At 41.0% G+C, this 19545-nt stretch overlaps 1 protein-coding gene across 1 annotated transcript in view; it reads left to right on the forward strand.

Annotated features, from left to right (window-relative positions):
• Window positions 1-19545, forward strand: part of cc2d1a (coiled-coil and C2 domain containing 1A) — a 79563-nt gene that overhangs the window by 37268 nt on the left and 22750 nt on the right. The window contains exons 20-24 of the mRNA XM_043694794.1: window positions 1433-1484; window positions 2847-2946; window positions 3582-3672; window positions 6450-6581; window positions 7894-7949. Coding sequence (XP_043550729.1) covers window positions 1433-1484; window positions 2847-2946; window positions 3582-3672; window positions 6450-6581; window positions 7894-7949 — 431 coding nt within the window. The remainder of the gene's footprint in view (window positions 1-1432; window positions 1485-2846; window positions 2947-3581; window positions 3673-6449; window positions 6582-7893; window positions 7950-19545) is intronic.

Genomic DNA, 19545 nt, shown 5'->3' on the forward strand with positions numbered 1-19545 from the left:
TTTGGATTGAAAAGCATACGTAATCAGACAAGATAAATCTGCACCCGTTGACAAGGCAGTTTTGCTCTAGGAGACTGCTTTATTTTCATGAAAAGAAGGATCAAGAATGGCAGTTTCTCTTTTTTTAGTCCCTAGAAAAGTTAGTTGATAAGAGGCGTATTATTCAGTATTTTAAAAAAAACATTGTGAAGACCATTACATAAAGTGTCTCAAAGCCTTAATATCACTGATGTGGTCATAGAGATGTCCAAAATGGAAACAGACCCTGACGTACAATGCTGATCAGATATCCTAAATAAATGTCGTCCCATTTGCCAGCATTTGACCCATAACCCTCCAAACCATTCCTATTCATAGACCCATCCAGATGCCTTTTAAATGTTGTAACTGTACCAGCCTCCACCACTTCGTCTGGCAGCTCATTCCATACACATGTACCACCCTCTACGTGGAAAGGTTGCCCCTTAGGTCTCTTTTATATCTTTCCCCTCGCACCCTAAATCTATGCCCTCTAGTTTTAGACTCCCCTACCTGGGGAGAAGACCTTGACTATTCACCTTATCCATACCCCTCATGATTTTATAAACTTCAATCAGATCACCCCTCTGATGCTCTGGAGAAAATAGCCCCAGCCCATTCAGCCTCTTCCTATAGCTACATGGTTTGTGGCTTGGCATATTAGGAACTGTGGGCCATGTGTTTCTGACGACCATATCAGAGAGCTCTACATTAGGGAGAGAGAGGAGGAGTGAATATGAACAAACCCCAATAGGGAACACTCATGGGAGTAATGGAGAGCATGTTGGAAGATAGAGAAGTGACACAGGCCCCTGTACTCACTGACCTACATGGATAATGTCTGGCAAAGCCTCCATTTAAAACTTCTCATCCTTCTCTCTTTTTTTTGAAACTGTACTCGGCCTGCCCATCCCCCTATTGCTGCAGCCTTTTACACACTACCACCCTGTGCGATGTCTGCTCTTCTGCAATTTGAGCCTCTTGCATGTACCCAACGGTTCCCTCCTTCGGAGGCAACTGAAGACATGGTTGCCGAGGTTTGAAGGAGTAGAATTTTCTCTCGTAACCTCTATATTCATTTTCAGTTATTCTTAAAGCCTCCTTTTGACCTTTCTCTTGGTCACCTGTCCTGATATCCCCTTACGTAACTTGAGTAACAAATTTTTATCTGATTTATGCTTCTGTGAAGTGTCTAGCAATACTTGTACTAGGTTGAAGATACTTTATAAATACAAGTTGTAATTGTCTGAAATTTAACCCTAATTAAACAAATTTTGTCCTCTTTTGGATTTTGTTTTACAATTTTAGTTCTATAAGCACCCACTAGTCCTTGTGTAAGCAAGTTTATGCCCTTATTTTCTTGAGCTCTGTCTAATGCTGCAGCTTACAATTTGCATTATATTTTATTCAACAGGAGGAGGCACAGAAAGACAAAACCAATGTGATTAAAAATACAAACTGTCCAGGTAGGTACAGCTGGAAAGCTACCATCTGAATTAGCAAATCTGGCATAAAGCAATAAGTTAATGACAGCTGTGTGGCCGCTTTACTGTGTGTATAATTTGGTCTCCTATTTAAGAAATGATGTAAGTGCACGGAAAGTGACTCTGAGAAGGTTCATACGACTGATGCCTGGGATGGTTGTGAGTTATCTAATGAGACAGTTAGATAGGTTGGTTCTGCCTTTGCAAGTCAGAGGCGTGAGAGGTGATTTTATTGAAGTATACAAGGTTCTGAGGGGACTTTACCAGGGTGGATGCTGAAAGCTCTTGTGGAGAAGCTAGAACTGGGAGAGGGGACCTTTTTTAAAACATGAGGTTTAAGGAGGAGATGAGGAATTTTCTTTTTTCTCAGTGGTTATGGGTTTTGGAATGCTTTCCCTAGTAAATGGTGGAGGCAGGGTCATTGAATATTTTAAGGCTGAAGTAGATTTGACTCCCTTGTTCATTAAAAAGTTGTTATTATCAGGGATAGGTGAGAATGTGGAGTTGAGGTATTGATCCTCATTCGATGATCAAACAGGTTGAAGGTACCAAATGTTCTTTTTCTGCTCCTAATTTGATTAATCAGAATGGACTGAGTGAGGTCTCAGTCATAACAGTCTTGCCTCTGGGTGAGAACTTTGTGCTCACACCTCACTATAGAGACTTGAGCACCTAATCCAGCCTGATACTGCAGTGCAGAATTGAGGAAGCACTTTGAATGAGAAGGAAAACCAGGGCCTATGTGCCTTGTCAGATGATGCGAAAGAACTAGTGACACCATTCACAAAGGTTCTTCCCCATGTTTCTCAATCACAGATGACCCGGTCATTGTCACACTGCAGTTTGAGACATCTTGCTGTGTTGAAATTGGCTGTCCCCTTTTCTACAATGCAATAGACTACACTTCATGAAGTGGTTCATTGTGTTCTGAAGCACCCAGAAGTCATTAAAAGAAATGCTATCTTTTCAACTGGATTGTTGGGGTGTGAGCTGGAGGGAAGTTTCAATTACCGGAGCTAGAGGAGAGTGCCAGGCTAGCAGCTGAATTTATTCACTGGCAGTGGAGCTGGGAAAGAACAGGGGTCAGTCAGAGTGACCCACTGGAACTTAGTGGCAGCGGAATTAAGCCAAAGGATGGCAGTCAGAGGGTGTGATGAACAATGGGCGTGAAGATTTTCTATTTCTCTATGAAATGGGCAATTCCTGATCTCTCTAACAACAATGGCTGCAGGGGCATTTCAAACATTTAACACTGCAGTCTGTTTTGAAGAGTGAGTATTTTACTCTCAAATGCTGCTCATTGTGAGAATCCTACTGTAATAATCGCTTTTAATTGTCTACTAGAATTTAATGAGCACTTTAAGCTGAACATCAACCGAGGACATCGTGCATTCAAACGAGTGGTACAGACCAAAGGAATTAAATTTGAAATACTCCATAAAGGGTATGAGCATGTTTTTAATGTTCTACTTTCGTCGAGAGGTTCTTTTAAGTAGCTTTAATTGTTGGCTGATACAAATCCGAATACTCTGTCAGAGCAAGGTCGTGTTTAGAGGGATATGGGCAAAATGCTGGCAGATGGGACTAGGACAGATTGGAGTGTCTGGTTTGTGTGGACAGAAAGGTCAGTTGATGTGCTGTATAACTGATTTTGCTTCCTAAAGTATTGTCTCTGGAACTAAATGCTGTTGTCTGATTGACGTTCGATTGAGTCTCTACATTTCCACTCATTTTTATATACCCATTCCTCTTAAACGAGAATGAAATTGTATAAGATTGTTTTGATTACTTTTTGTATCAGTCCACTGTAGTTTAGTGATGTGTTCTTAACCCTACCCAGATTTCTTTGCATCTGTACAATTCCTAATCTGTCGCCATTAAGCACTGGTTCCAGATTGTCTGTCTTAAATTGAAAGTATATGATTGAGCACATTCCCCCATTGGATTCCCATTTGTCAGATTTGAATACACACTTAATCTATGTCCCTACTCTAATTTCAGCAATCATTTTCTATTTCCATATAACTTAATACTCAACTTTAGCATTTGGAAGATAAGATTCCTTTCTTCTTTTAACAGGGGTATTTTCAAGAATGACAAAGTTGTGGGCACAGCTCAGCTTAAGTTGGAAAAACTGGAGTCACAATGTGAGATTCGTGAAATTCTGGAGGTGAGGTTTCAAAACGTAGTGACGAGTGTATATGGACAACATACCAAGACACTCTGTTTCATTCCTAATTACCAGTTAGATACCTGCAGATACGGAAACTGGGGCTTTGGGATTGAGTGGACGTTTTGCTTGAAACTTTTTTTTAGGATCCATTAAAACCCCACTAAATCATCTGATAAAATTGTGAACTGTATGTATCTGGGAAGATCGTTAGACAGAATTTTAGGCTTGCTTTAGGTTTCCTTATCCTCTGGCAATGAAAACACGAGTCAGTGAATTCCAAACACAAAAATGGATAGTTGTTTTATGAATGAACTAATTGGGGTTTAAGAAAGATGGATGCCCCATGATATTTCTACATCCATCAAGAGAACTAAACCCAGTAATTTTGTCACTCAATGACCATCATTTTGTATTATTCTCTTTTTAATCATAGCTGTAACTATTGACAATACTCTCCCCTAATCTTATTCCTACTTTCTCAGATTCAAGAGCATAACTTTTCCTATTCCCTGCCATGCCTGAGACCAGGATAACATCCTTAGCCTCCTTTGTTTGTCTACCTCTTGACAACATCACTATTATTATGGCAATAGTTTTCACCCAATATAGAAATGGCACCCAGCTCTGTCGTCTTCCTCCTCGACTTGACAACGAGCACTGTGCTGGCCGGTTTGTTTATCTGAGATTAGTGTTTGCTGATTGGTGTGAAGCTAATAACCTCAAGTGCAAATATCACTAAAAACTACTGTTAGGTACAAAACAAGGCTAATGGGATATTGACTGCTACCTTCGGGAGCTGCTAGGCTAAAGGGATATAAGTGAATTGCTTTCGGAGAGTTAATGCAGACATGATGGGCCTAATGGCCTCCTTCTGTATTGTAGCCATTGTGATTCTACATTAAGTCATTTTCAATGTGGTTAAACCCTGTCTGAATTACTTTATGTTCAGTTTTGAGAACTGCAACTCTGGGAGAAATATATTTAATCTCAAAGGGGTTGCAGCACCAATGTCTCAAGATGATACTGGGACCATGAGGATAGGTTAGATGGACCTGACTAGGTATTTACTTTGAGAACGGAAAATTTAAGAGGTGGTGTCCAGGTAATTCTGGGAGAACAGGCATTTTGGCAACGCGATTTGGCTGTAAAATCGCTGAAAAATTGGGGAGCGGTATGTTCAAGAGCGCTTACCTGTGTTCACTATAACGTGATCCCAGCAGGGATCGGTTTACACACTTTGTTCTGTGCATGTGCCAATGTCTGCACTGAAGTCTCTGTGCCGTTCGGCTCATGCGCGATGTCACCGCCAGTCTGAGTTGTGCTGTGCATGTGCTGATGTCAGCTGCAGGCCGAGCAGCTTTCTGGGATGGGTACTGTACAGGGAGCAGCTTTCTTACATTTTTTACATGTACTGTGTTTAATTTATTTTTGTTTCATTAATGAATATGATTTCAATCTTCATTCAGGCTGCGCTGTACTTTGTGCTACACTTTTGGCTGATTTTTTTTGTTTGAGTGATCATGAGAGTTTTTGCTGGTCTACCCCCAACCCCATAGGCCCCATTATTTATATTCAGCAATCTTCTATTAAGAGAGGTTTCACTGGAACGCAACTTTAGTCTTATTGGAGAACTACCTGTACTTAGTTTGGGAGGCTGGGAGTTGGTGGCACTTGTCAAGGGCAGGTTAATTGAAAATTTAAAATATTGAAGTTGATAGATTTTTTGAGTGTTGTTGAGAAATGACATTTTGTTTCATCTTGCACTCATTAGAACAATTCACAAGAATACCAAGGTAAAAGGAAAATGAAATTTACACTACATGACAGGAGAGTATTAATTGGTTGGCGAGTATATTCTGATTAGTGGAGGTATTATTTCTAACCACTGCAGTTCTATTCTATTGAGCTCCTATTTGAGTTTTTGAGAAGCCAGGGTATCGATGGATACACATCAGTAGCTGTTAGATAGCGATAAGGTACATATCAACTGTGATCAAACTTCATGCTGATTGCATCAGCTACTTCAGTTCCTATCAGTTAGTGGATGCACAAGACCTGTCTTTGAGACATGGCTGGAGCAAGCAGATCACATGGGGATGAGAGAGGATATTGAATTGCAGTTAGACCTTGCCTCCCTTCCACCCTGTGTGTGATTTAGAATGGAGCACTGTGCATTAAACAACATGCCAACATTCCAAACTGGCACAGCAATAGTAATTCAAGCAGCTGCTGCTGCCAAGCTACCTCGTCTGTCAGCCAAGCTAGCCTGCGATGGCTCTTGTAATCCTTCCCCTCTGTCCAGCTTTCTCTTCTTACAAGTTCCTGCACACGATCAATGGAATGCACTGTTCAAACAAAGATTTTCAAAGCCATCAAGACAGGACAGTGGGAAGGAATATTAATTGGGTTGTTTTTAGTGTGGAGGCGATGAGCCGGTAGAGAGGGATCAGGCAGTGACTGCAAGAAAACCTCACTGTTTTCTGGCACAGGGCTAAAATCTTTTGCATTAGTAGTCTTGGATGTCAAAACAGTTCCAATATGTGGTGGCTGGCAAGTGAGGAGATTTTCAGCGGAAATTAATGGGGTTTTTTTTTAAGCCTTCTGTATCAATCATCCTTTCTGATAGTTGTTTTCCTTCTCTGCGTGGTATTTTTGTTATTGGCAATTGTCCATCCCATCGCAATCCATCTACTTCCTACAGAATATAATACATTTGCTGCTTTCATTGATGGAGTTCCTTAAGTCATTAACTTTTTTTGATAAACTCCTCCCAGGTCTTGGATGGCAGGAAGACGACAGGAGGTCGGCTGGAGGTGATTGTCAAAATCAGAGAGCCCCTGAGCTCCCAGCAACTTGTGAAAGTGACAGAGAAGTGGCTGGTTATTGACCCCCAGAGCTTGCCAGTGGTATGGTTATACTCCTGTGAGGTTCGATTAATACTGTCTGAATGTTGCACCTTGAAGGTGCATTTTCTGCTAATGGGAAAGTGTACAATATCTCATTGTAAAAGCTGTATAGAGCAGCCCCTTGTGTTGCAGCTCTGTGAGGTAGACGGAGAGCAGACACTGTGCAGTATTGATCTGCATAACCCAACATTAACATCTATTAAAATGTATGTGTGAAGGTTTTTTCGCTTGCTTTGATCCATTGCGTGTTGAATGGTGATTGCTTTTCTGCAAGATGAAGGTTGAACAAGCTATTCCACATGATTTAGCAATCCATGTCATGTGAACCATCAGCCAGATTGAAGAAGCTGGCAGTTAAACCAGAATTAGCTTGCTGCCTGCAGTATTTAAAGAGAGGGCAGTAACCTGGTTAAAAAGGTGGCAAACTATTGGAACCGAAAATTACATATTCATGTATCTGTCAAAAGAAATTTCCACGCAGCAGGTGACTGGTCCCTGCTGGAGTAGAGCTACTTTGAGTTTTTTTTGTTTAATGAGATGTTCATAAGGTCAGTCATTGGCCCCCATTTCAAATTGTCACTGAACTGATGACTTGTTAGGCTAAGTCAGAGCGTGAGAGTTTAAAAATGTGTTGCTAGGAAAGCGCCGCAGGTTAGGCAGCATCAAAGGAACAGGAGAATCGACATTTTGGGCATAAGCCCTTCTTCCTGAAGAAGGGCTTATGCCCGAAACGTCGATTCTCCTGTTCCTTTGATGCTGCCTGACCTGGGCTTTTCCAGCAACACATTTTTAAGCTCTGATCTCCAGCAGCTGCAGTCCTCACTTTCTCCTAATTCAGAGCGTGGTTTAGAGTCAAATAAATTGCTGTGGGTCTGGAGTCACACTGGGCAAACCAGGTAAGGAGGGCAGATTTGCTTCCCTAATGGGATGTTGCTGAACCATGTGGGTTTTTACAATCATCTGTGATGGTTCTCCTCATTGTCATTGCTGAGACTAGCTTTGTCCTAAGTTAAATTTAGTTTGATTATTAGGAAGGGATTTGAATCTGTGTCCCTGGAGCATTACTAGCCAAGTGACGTTGATCACTACATCACTGTTTTGTCCTCCATTTTTATTGCCATAGTTTATTTTCTGTTTCCCATGGCTGGAATTACTGGGGGAGAATGTTAGGCCTGGATATGTATCCCATGCTGAAAGATGCAGCATTTCTGGCAGGGACTCTCAGCGTGCTGTTGTTTGAGATACTGTCTTTTGCTGAGTTCGGGAACCCATTGCTGAAAATGGCAATAAAACCAAACTTGTTTCCTTTCAGATTGCGGTTCCAAAGTCAAAAGAGCGACGAGAACCTCTGCAGGTGGGACCTGGGAGGTAGGTTCACATCCATGTTGGTACAGTTGTTCATCCAAAGGAATGAAATCACCTGGTGTCCCATGATCTTAAAATAGCAATGGGGATTGGTTGATGTGCTGGGGAAGAGGATATTACTGACATTGTGGGCTGGTTTCTCAGCTTCAGTTGAGCCACTTTTGTCTGGAGCTGCTGTGAGAATCGAAAACACTTGTATTGATAATGAAGGCACCTTTGTGATTTATGGCTGTTGTCACAGCAAAGTGATGGGCCAGATGTTTAACTTGCTCTGAATTTACATTTGTCTTTTTTTTCTATTCTTCAATTTTTTTTATATAAGGGAAGGGTAAGTCGACCATGCTTAATTTGAAAAGAAAGTTAAAATTTGTATTAGACCAAAAGAAGTAGCTTATAAGAATGCCAGGAACAGTGATAAGCCTGAGAAATGGGAGCGATTTAGGACCCAGCAGAGGAAGACCAAGAATATAAAATACAAGGAACATTAAACACAGGGTTTCTCTTGATATGTCAAAGGGAAAAGGTTAGCACGGACGCATGTGGGCACAGGAAAAGATGCAATGGAGAACAGGGAACTCTGAGGAAATTACACAGTGAATGGAAGAAAGGCCTCCCAGCTACATCACGTGATCAATGGATTCTCATAACTGAAGAGCTATATAAAATTGGCATTAGTAATGTGGTAGTACTTTAAAAATTAGCTAGATTAAGGATTGACCAATCACCTGGATCAAGTGAGCTTCATCTCTGAGTATTTGATGGAATTAGCAATCAAGGTATTGGATACATTGGTGGTTCTGTTAATTTTCCAAATTCTCTGAAGGCTTATGCTGACTGGAAGATAGAATATGTAACTCTACTCCTTAAGAAAGGAGATCTCGAGACTTGTTAGCTTGATGTCCGTGGTAGAGAAAATGCTAGAATCTGTTATGTAAGATGTGATCACTGAATACTTTAGAAAAAGAAAGGTAATGTTGAACAGAGTCTGCATAAACTTATGAAGGGAATCATGTTTGACAAACTTGGAGTATTTTAAGGATGTTACTTGTAACGTAGATAAAGGAGCAGTGGATGTGCTGAAGTTGGATTTTCAGAAGGCTTTTGATAAGGTCCTGCAATGGAGGCCCATGAATAAAATGAGAGTACATGGGATTGGGAGGAATAGACCAGTATGGACAGAGAATGGGAATAAATAGACATTCTCTGGTTGACAGGTTGTCACAAGTGGGGTACCTCAAAAGTCAGTGCTAGGTTCACAGCTGTACACAATCTTTATAATTTAACCTTGCTGTGGGGACCAATTGTAATATTTCCAAGTTTGTTGATGATACCAAGCTGGGCAGGGGTATACGTTGTGTGAAAGGTGCAAGGAGGCTTTAGGAGGACTTGTATAAGTGAAGTGAATGGGCTAGAACATAACAGATGGAATATGTTGGAACAAGGGTGAAGGTAGTTTAGGAGAAAAAGCAGAAAGGCAGAACGTTTCTAAAACAGTGAGAGGTTAGGAAGTGTGAGTGCCCAAAGAGATTGGAGTATTCTTTGACTCTGAGTCATAGATTCATACAGCCTGGAAACTCATCCACGCCAACCAGTTATCCTAATGAGTTTTGAGATGATTTGTATCTCAGGTTGAGGTTCTGGATGTAGGTTTGCTCGCTGAGCTGGAAGGTTCATTTCCAGACGTTTTGTCACCCTACTAGGTAACATCTTCGGTGAGCCTCCGGACCTGGAGGCCCACGGAAGATGTTATCTAGTAGGGTGTCATAATGTCTGGAAATGAACCTTCCAGCTCAGTGAGCAAACCTGCATCCAGATTTTCCTAATCTGACCTAGTCCCATTTGCCAGCATTTGATCCATATCCCCCTACAGCTTTTCCTGTTCATATACCCATCCAGATGTCTTTTTAAATGTTGTAATCGTACCAACCTCCACCACTCCCTCTGTCAGTTCATTCTATTTACCCACCATCCTCTGCATGAAAATGTTGCCCTTAGTTCCCTTTTAAATCTTTCCTCTTTCACCTTAAACCTATTCCCTCTAGTTTTGGACTCCCCCACCCTAGAAAAAAGATCTTGGCTATTCACTAAAATCTCACGTGTCGGCGAAGAAAACAGTTAAGGCAAATGGTATGTTGACAATTATTTAATGGTGCATTGAGTACAGAAATAAATACATTATTGCAGCTGTTTAGAGCATCAATGACATCCCACCTCAAGTGCAAAGTGTTTGGCTCTCCTTATCAAGGAAGAATGTACTTGTCATAGAGGAAGTGCAGGTTCACCAGACTACTCCTTGGGATAGTGGAATCCTCTTATGAGGGAAGATTTGAGGAAACTGAATCTGTATTTTGTAGAGGTTTTTTGAAAAATGAGAGGAGATCTTCCAACCGTCTTACAGGGTATGACAGGATGGATGCAGGATGTTTCCTCTGGCTGGTTACTCTAGAACCAGAGGACATACTCTTGGGTATAAAAACAGAAAATGCTGGAGAAATTCAGCATGTCTGGTAGCATCTCTGGAGAGAGGAATGTTTTTTCAGTTCGAAAGATTTTTTTTCGACATGGTTATCTAGCATTTTCTGTTTTTATACTGGATTTCCGTCATCTGCAGTATTTTGCTTTTATTTGAGGCATAACCTCCCAGCATGGGACAGCCAGTAATATGGATCAGGTGGAGGGTCTTGATTTCAAAGGGCGATGAATCTTTCGAAACTTTCCCTATTCCACATGGCTGTGGAAACTCAATCGTTTGATTATCTTTAAGACGCATCAATACCTTTTTGAAGATATTCCAGTGATGTGGAAATTTGTGTGTGGAAAGTGGGATTCAGGAGATGATCAGCTATGATGTTGAATGAGCCAGGCAGGCTGGAAGGGCTGAATGGTCATTCCTGTGCCCTCTGTGAATTCACTTTTGTAAATTAACGTGAAGCTACAATAACGTGATCAATCATTGCAACAGATTTGTGCAACCTTCTTTCACTGCAATCTAGACATTACTGTTTCATGGATCAGAGGGAAATATGCAACAATTTCTTGGAGGCTGTTAGGGAACTGCAAGCTAAGGATCTTGCAGCATATCGGACTGTGCTGGGTGGAAAGTGTAAGGAGCAGGTGCATCTTTTACTGGCTTTGGAGTAAAGAGCTCATGGTCTATGGACATTTTGTGTTTCCTTTAACACACTGAGTAATAATGGTAGCACTTTAACTGGGACTGCATAACCTGATAATTCATAGTCCCCACCCCAATAAATCAGTCCTGGCATCTGTCTCTTACAAATATCCAGATTAAATTCTACTGTATTTGCAAACACTGTCATTCAAAAAAAATAAATTGAATGCACCAAATAGCTAGCCTGCATCCAAAAGAGGAAAGTTGCTGTTTCCTAGCCAAATCGTTTTCAATGTTTTACTGTCTCATTTACTAAACTTGATGTATGTCAAGTATTTTGTCATTGTGAAGGAGTTTTCATTTTTCAGTGTTGTTTGAAACTTCAATCCATGTCCTCTCTCTCTCACGCTCTCTTTCCTCACACTCGCTCTCTCACGCTTGCTCTCGGTCCCCCTCTTTCCCCCTCTCACACACAGTTTTGTTTTTTTCAATTAATGATACAGAGCAAATAGCACAATTCTTGCCGTTGGAAGACACCCTATGTAATTTGCCCATGAACCATTTTGACCTACGTTTCTTTTTTAGTTCAAACAAAGCCTGAAGTTTACAACAATTTCTTGTGACTGGTTTAGTTTCGTTGGTGCAGATATTCCCTCACCCAATAGTTCTGCACAGGGAGCTACACAATCATTGCAGCACTCTTGCCAGTGATAACTTGCTTTACCTTTTTCTGATTGCCAATCTGGCATATGATCGTTGTGTGCCAGCACAGGGTTTTCCACTCAGTATCAGTCTATTGAATCTAGAATTACGTAATGATATGAGGCTGAAATTTTTTTTTGTTTCTTTGTATATCCTGCTCAACTTGTATTTCCAGACTGTTCAGCAGCACGCCATTTTAATTTTCTTTTTCAAAGAATGCTTGGTTTTCCCCATCAACTAATATTTTGAATCCAGATTTTAAAATGGATGAATTGATTAGATTAGATTTAGATTAGATTACATTACAGTGTGGAAACAGGCCCTTCGGCCCAACAAGTCCACACCGACCCGCCGAAGCGCAACCCACCCATACCCCTATATTTACCCATTACCTAACTCTACGGGCAATTTAACATGGTCAGTTCACCTGACCTGCACATCTTTGGATTGTGGGAGGAAACCGGAGCACCCGGAGGAAACCCACGCAGACACGGGGAGAATGTGCAAACTCCACACAGTCAGTCGCCTGAGGTGGGAATTGAACCCGGGTCTCAGGCACTGTGAGGCAGCAGTGCTAACCACTGTGCCACCGTGCCACCCAAAATTGAGTATAATTGAGTATAATCTTTCTTTCCATATTCTAGTTTAAGCCATCAGTTATATGTTTTTGTCTTTTTAACAGTTATTAACTAATAAAATATGGATAATATTGTTTATTGAATTGTAAGACATCGCTTCATAGTAACTAATGTAGAAGTAATTTGCCATTATCTGTCAATTGACTGGTAGGTTAGTCAGCTGTTTGCTGAGTTACTGTATAGCCAGAATCTAGGGTTAAATCCAGTTCACTTCATTGAGTGGTCATCTTTATGAAACAGATCTTAAACAGGCACAGGTATAATTGCACCCATTCCATAGAATTGTCAACAAATTAGCTTCAACTATGAGGCACAGCCTCTGTCATTATTTCCTTTTATTAGGAACTCTGATGTGTGATTAACATTCACTTCCAACCGTTTTAGATCAGCACATAATGTTCAGTATCATTGCTTGGAAAACCAAGTACAAACCTTTTGAACAGCTGTAGTAAAGCTGTTTTAATTGTTCTGATGTCTAGCCGCGATATAGCAATGATAAGTAAAAACAAAACCCACACAGGGTGCTCTAATTCACTGCTTCCTGTTCCGATTGAAACTCAACAAACTTGTTCTTGTGAGGTATTATGTTTTTCCGTCTGTGGTTTTGTCTTGCTTTTTTGAATGCAGTCCTCAGAGTACCAGCAAGTAGCGAAAGTCGTTGCTGTTAATTTATTCACGGGGACAGTCCCCATTCTCTACAATTACCAATTAGTTGGAGTCTGGCTTTGTGACCATTACCTCTGCCTAGCCAGGAACAGGGCTGTGATGGTTACTGCAACATCTCTCCAGTATCAGAACCAAGGCAGGTAGATGGAGTTAAAATACTGACCTGATCTGATTAAATGAAAGGTTCCGAGGACTGAATGGCTGACCTTTTGTACCTACATAAACGGTGGTGCAAAAGTCTCAGATGAATGGAGAGTCCTAATTGATGATTTAAATCATTGATTCCATAAATCCTTTCTTTTACAATCTTTGGGAGTTCCTGTCCTGTAGATACACCATTGCAATGACTCAAGCCATTTCCAGGAAAATCCTCTAATTAGAGAATTGTCTGGTTCTGAGTTTAGCTGTTGAGTTCAGTGAGTATTCACGTTTTCGTTTTTGCTTAAATTTTCTTTTCAGATCCTCAATTTGCACTTTAACTTAATGTAAAAAGAAAGCCTGAGCCAGCTCTCTCGCAATCCTCCGTAACACGTGCTGTCCCTTTTACACTTTGTACAACTTTCTTGGATCCAAATTGAGAGGTTGTAAGTTTCCATCTGGCACCAGGAGCCAATGAAGGAAGCCCCAAATCCAGAAAGACAACTCCCTGGAAATTGCAGTCTGTTCAGAATCACTAAACAGAAATCCAGGCACTGCTTCTCAATCCTACTGCAATTTACGCGATCTTAATTCATCCTTGCAAGTGCTGTACAATAGAAGTTGAAAATTCTGGAATTAGGAAGCAGGTTAATCAACATCTAGGGAGAAGGTTAACACCTCTTCTTGAGACTGTACATCGGAAAGAAAGGCAGGACAAATTTCCTGGCTAACTCATTGTATGTAGAAGTCACAAAGTCATTTCCACTGAGTGCTGCAAATATAGTAGTGGTATTTTCTGTTCCTCTCATCCAGATGCAAGGATTTGTCCAGTGGTTGTCCAGCCTCCTTAATCAATTGCAATAAGCATTATACTGTGGCATCTGTATTGACCATAAAATTTCCAGGGAAGAATACAAGCCATGGATAATTATTTTGAATCATTTTTGAGACTCGAAAGAGCCATTTGATTTATTTTGCAAGTATCCAGCAAACACCTGAAACTGAGAATTGGCCAAACAGTTCAGACATGGAGTTTTAATCATTTGTGATGTTTTCATCCCTGTTCCACTGAATACTTAACCATCCAGTTCACCTGAGCAATTAACTGTTTAGTTTCTACAAGACCTATTTTCAGTAGCAGCAGTATGTATTAGAAAGTATCTGTTTTATATTGTGTTTCTAGTTTGATATATGACTTTCTACACAAATAGATAGTGTGTTTAAGTGGTACAGCTGTTTTGTTCCAACATTCTTTATTTCATTAATTTATTAGTCAGGCATCTGTTTACTTGAGTTTGATATTATGTAGAACATCCATTAAGTGATTTTAGTGACATATAAAGTTAGCGCTTGATTTAATTTCCTCTTAACAGTAAACTGAGTAAGTGTTTATGACCATCTGTCGTGGGATCAGCAATAAATGCTGGATGGCCCAGCTAGCAGCACCCTCATCCAATAAATAAGTTATTTTAAAAAAAGCTACCTCTGCCTTACCCTGTCCTAATTGTGAAACAGTCTGCCTTTCTTTAAATTGCCCCGAGTTTTCTCACCTAGCTGAAGCCTAGCTGACCACTTTGAATGAAGAAGGCCATTCTGCCCATTGAGTCAATGCTGGCTCTTTTGTAGTGCAGACCAACTCGTCCCATTCCCCAGCTGAATCTCCATATCCTTAGTTCCTTGTTCTCTGGAAGCATAGTGAAGATTAAAGTAACAGTTGTAAACTGGGGCAGTGTAGTGTGACCTAAAGAAGGGCAAGCTTTGAAGAGGGAATTTTCACTTCACTTCCTTCTACACTAACATATTCCCCTAACACATAATATTTCTGAATCTCAATTGCCTCCCCAATTCTCAATTTATAGATTTCAAATTTCTCATCTGTAGATTCCTCAACAGGTTTGTTATTTTCACCTCAATCTGAGCTTGGCCTGCTTTGGGTCAAAAGATCATGGGTTCAAGTCTCAGTCCAGGAATTTCAGCATGTATTTCAGGCTATTTCTGAAGGGAGTCCTTCAGTGTTACAGGTGCTGTCGAAAAGAACAGGTTATGTCTACCCCCTTATATGGAGGTAAAGTAATCCCATAGCACTGCTTTGAAAAAGGACACACAAATTCACCCCATCATCCTGACCAATATTTTCTCCTTGACTGATATCACTTCGGGGGGAAAAATACAGTATTTTGGTCATTGTTGTTTGCATTTGTGGACAGTGTTTTACAAGAACTCTTAAACTTCAAAAGTTCTTCATTTAGCTACGAAGTATTTGTGATGTTTTGAGGTCATGTGTACATACAAATTATTTTCCTTTGTAACAGCCTTTCTCATTTTGCTTGCTTTCACAGAGCAGCCTTTGGATTTTCTCAATAATTGCACTTTGCATTCTTCTCAATAATGTAATAGTAGACACTCTTGATGGAAATCTTCAAACACTGTCTGCAAACTTCCTTGTGTTGTATTCCTGCCCGTCTCTTGACACCTCCTCCAAATTGATCTCTCTAACCGCAACTTTAATAGCTCTCCCAACATTCATTAAAGTATATCAGTGCAGGATATCGTTGGTTTGAGTCTCAGCATTGAGCTCTCTCTTACCCAATCAGCAGTTTAAAAAGTATATATTATTACTGCTCGCTATTTAATCTGTGCATTGTAGAGTTCAATGAAAGAAAAGTCCTCTGCAACGGTGGATGCTGTAGAGAAACTAATGTAAGCAGGAAGAAATAATAATTATTTAGACCCTGTCCTCTTCTCTAGACGTCCCAATGCAATTTACAGCCAATACATTATTGATGCAGTATAGTCACTGATGTGATGTAGGAAAATGCTTAGGGTGCAATCAAGTGTTCTACACGTGCCTTGATTCAAGCAAAGTTGATATTGAAATTGACTTTTTTTATTGAATGCGCAGGTTCATGGCTGAATAGAAACTAGCATGCGGTACTTTACAAATATGAAACCATGTTCACAAAGGAAAAGAATGTTGGGGAGGAAGCAAATAGTGGTTTGTTCAAGCAACAGAGCTGAAATTTCCAATAGAAAAGCAGGACCTCTCTCGATTCTTCCAAGGACCTTGTGGAATTGACAACAAAACATCACAAGTCTTAGAAATTACATTTGCGTTGTAGAGAGATTAGTCCCTGTTCTGAGCTTCAGCACACATTGGTTTTCTCTTTTTTTTGTAGCAACATGACTAACCCAAATAATTATGGATTGTTAGAGTTTAAAACTGTAGTGGGAGATAGTTTGAAATTTGTGGATTAAGAGAAAATAACAGTCAACACCAACTTCCGAAAGGTTTGATCGACATTTTCAAATTCTCTTTGTGGAGTTAACTAGACTCTTGGATGAAGCTGATGTGGTAGCTTTGGACTTTCAGAGAGCCTTTCTCCATATGGCCATTAGAGAACGTTAAAGGGATGTGGAATTGAGAGGAGTTTGGCAAACTGGATGAAAAGCAGAAGGCCAGGAGTTGGGCTCTGATTCTTAGCTAATCCCTGGGCAGGTGAGGCTAGTCACAGACCCTATCTGATCATGCTCCCTTCAGACCCTGTCCTGAACTTGCCCTTGATCCTAACCCCTCTTTTGGGTGCCGGTTAGGAAGCAGAGTCCTGTTTAATAGTGCAGCTTGGAACCGGATACATTTCTCCATTAAAAATGATAGATACGTATTTGTTATTACTGATTCTGTTGAAGCAAAGGCCATGGCAAGGATGAATTTAATTAGGTAGTTCGAGAAGGGGAAATTAGGAGATGTAGGAACAGGGCAGTAATATATTGGTGTGTGAAGGATAAATACTAATATGGATGAGTTAGACCAGTCCGCCTGTTTCCATGTTGTAACTTACCGAGGTGATATCTGTAGGTCTGGGTCTAGCTTGTCGTTCAGAGACCATTAGCCTGTAGTCATTTCTTTTTCCAAGATGATTATGTATTTGCAGCTTGACCAGCAACAATATCCTGAGGGTCTCTCTTTAAAGCAGTTTCCTCTGGTTGGTCACATGGTTCCTGGTATATCACAAGGCAGACTTCTAAATTCCTGTCTTACAGACATCGAATAAATCAAATTCTCTTTAACTTGTGGTATTCAGGGACCTTTAGTGTTTTTGTTGGGTCATTTTCTATGATTCCATCCATTTTCAACAACAAAGCCAATGTCTAGTCGCCTTGTCCAATATGTAGTGTAGAATAGGCGGTAAAAGAAGGATTGAGAAGCTTTGTTTACAGCAGTTGAATTGGAGTGATTCAAATCTTCAGGATGTTGACGACCTTAAACAAGTGGTATCCATGACTGGCATGGAGAAAATTACCTTCAAGTTAAATATTGTAAAACGGCAAGCAGTTTTTCGGATGAGCACTTAGATTCTCAGCTGGCTCTTGGTGTCATTGTTGTTTTTTTAAGTTGTTGAAGATGATTTAATATCTCCTTGGAAGAAAACCGAGGCTGTGTGTCTCTGTTCCAGTGATTCAAGTGCTGCAATAAATAAAACATTTCCCTGGCCTGTTTAAGAAAAGAAAAGGAAGTTCCCTATGATGCCTTGGTCCCTATCCAAAACCACTAATATTCAGTTATTTGCTATGTGAAAATCATTTGCATGTTTACCTGCACAGAATGTAGTATTTGGGAGCAGGAATAGGCCATTCCCTTATGCAGCTACCCTTACAGTCCTGAAGAAGGTTTACATCCAAAACGTTGACTTCTCCAACTCCTGCTGCTGCCTGGCCTGCTGTGTTCCTCCAGCTTCCTGACTGTCTAGCTTGGAATCCAGCATCTGCAGTTTGTTTTCTCTCTAATTTGCCCCATCTCAATCCATTTTACCGTTCAGTACCATCCTGGGTTGATCTGGCTGTGGTGTCATAACCACTTTCCTGTCTGCCCCCAAGACTTTCTATTCCCTTGTACACTAAAAATCTCTCAGCCTTGAGTAAGTGTACAGATCCAGCTTCCGTGATCTTCTGGTGAAGAGGATTCTAAACTCTGACCTTGGAAGAAAAACATGCTTCTTATTTCTTTTTTTTTAATATAAAGAGGACCTCTTATTCATAAACTGTGTCCCTTAGTTTCAGTTCCCCACCATAAGAGGAAACATTCTCCAGGTATCCATCCCATCCTGTCCAGAAACTAAGCAAGTCTCGGCATCTGTAGACAATAAAAAACAGTTTGTGTTTCTGGTCCAATGACTCTTCTATAGACCTCCTTTGACTGTAAAATTATAAGCTGCATTTGCTTCATTGTTGAGAGCCAAGCTTCTCGCCTTTCATTTTAATGTCCGCTGTACCAACTGCATTAGTCAGTCTGTATTCCAAACACGCCCTGAAAGCCCGCAGTTAATTTCTGATTAAAGCAAAAATTTGGTCCACCTAACCTTCACATTCTGGCTCTGCCATCAAGCTTGAGATTCATCCCGATTCCTTGCCCCCGAAATATTTATGTCCAGTTGTGAGTGGTAAGCTGAGGAGAATAAGGGGTGGTGGGGGACAAAGAACTAATCTTCTGTTGACTACTGACTTTGCAGCCGGTTTGTAATGGCAACCAGGGGCGGAGGCTTCCTCTCTCCCAAGGTGGAAAGATGGGCCGTGTTGTCCCTGGAGAGATAGTGACCTCCTTCTCACCACCTCCCCAGTTACATTCTAGCTGAGATGTTCCATTGGGGTCTTTGTCAACTCACCGCCAGTTAAGGCCCTCGCGTGGTCAGTTGATGGCCATGTAAGGGCCTTGATTCAGTATAGCCCAGATTTACCCTCAGGTTGTTGTATGGTGGTAGTATCCCTACCTCTAGGCCAGGAGTCCAGAGTTCAACTCCAATCTACTTGGGAGGTGTGTTGTAACACCTGAACAGGCTGTTTAGAAAATACTTCTTAAAAACCTCCCTAGTTACCTGCAGAAGAAAAAAGTGCCACAATCTGGAAGCAATTGGATGCATGGATGGGAAGAGGCATGAGTGTGGTCTCTTAATGCCCGCCACCTGCCTTGCCTCTGTACACCCTTCTCCCCACAAGATCGGATGTTTAAAAATCACTTGCCTCCTTGCTGCTGCATCCCCTAAGGAGTAGGCCTTGACTGACAGTCTTTAATACCCAGAAGCTATTGGCTTCCTATTGACCAGCAGCTTCTGACAACCCGGAATGCCAGTAGTGGGATGTGCATTAGGCAGAGCATTATCCTGTGGTGAAAGTGATGTGTTAGCCAGCAGCCATCAGGCCCACTCCAATACTTCAACCAAAAATGGGGAAAATCGTGCCCAGTACTTCAGAAAAGTACTTGACTGGCTCTAAGGCATTTTGGATCATCCTGAGTTTGTGACCGGTGCTAAACAGGGTTACAGTTTCTCTGTCTGGAGTTAGACAGACC

Source organism: Chiloscyllium plagiosum, chromosome 8 (genome assembly GCF_004010195.1).
Source record: "Chiloscyllium plagiosum isolate BGI_BamShark_2017 chromosome 8, ASM401019v2, whole genome shotgun sequence".
Taxonomy (NCBI): domain Eukaryota; kingdom Metazoa; phylum Chordata; class Chondrichthyes; order Orectolobiformes; family Hemiscylliidae; genus Chiloscyllium; species Chiloscyllium plagiosum.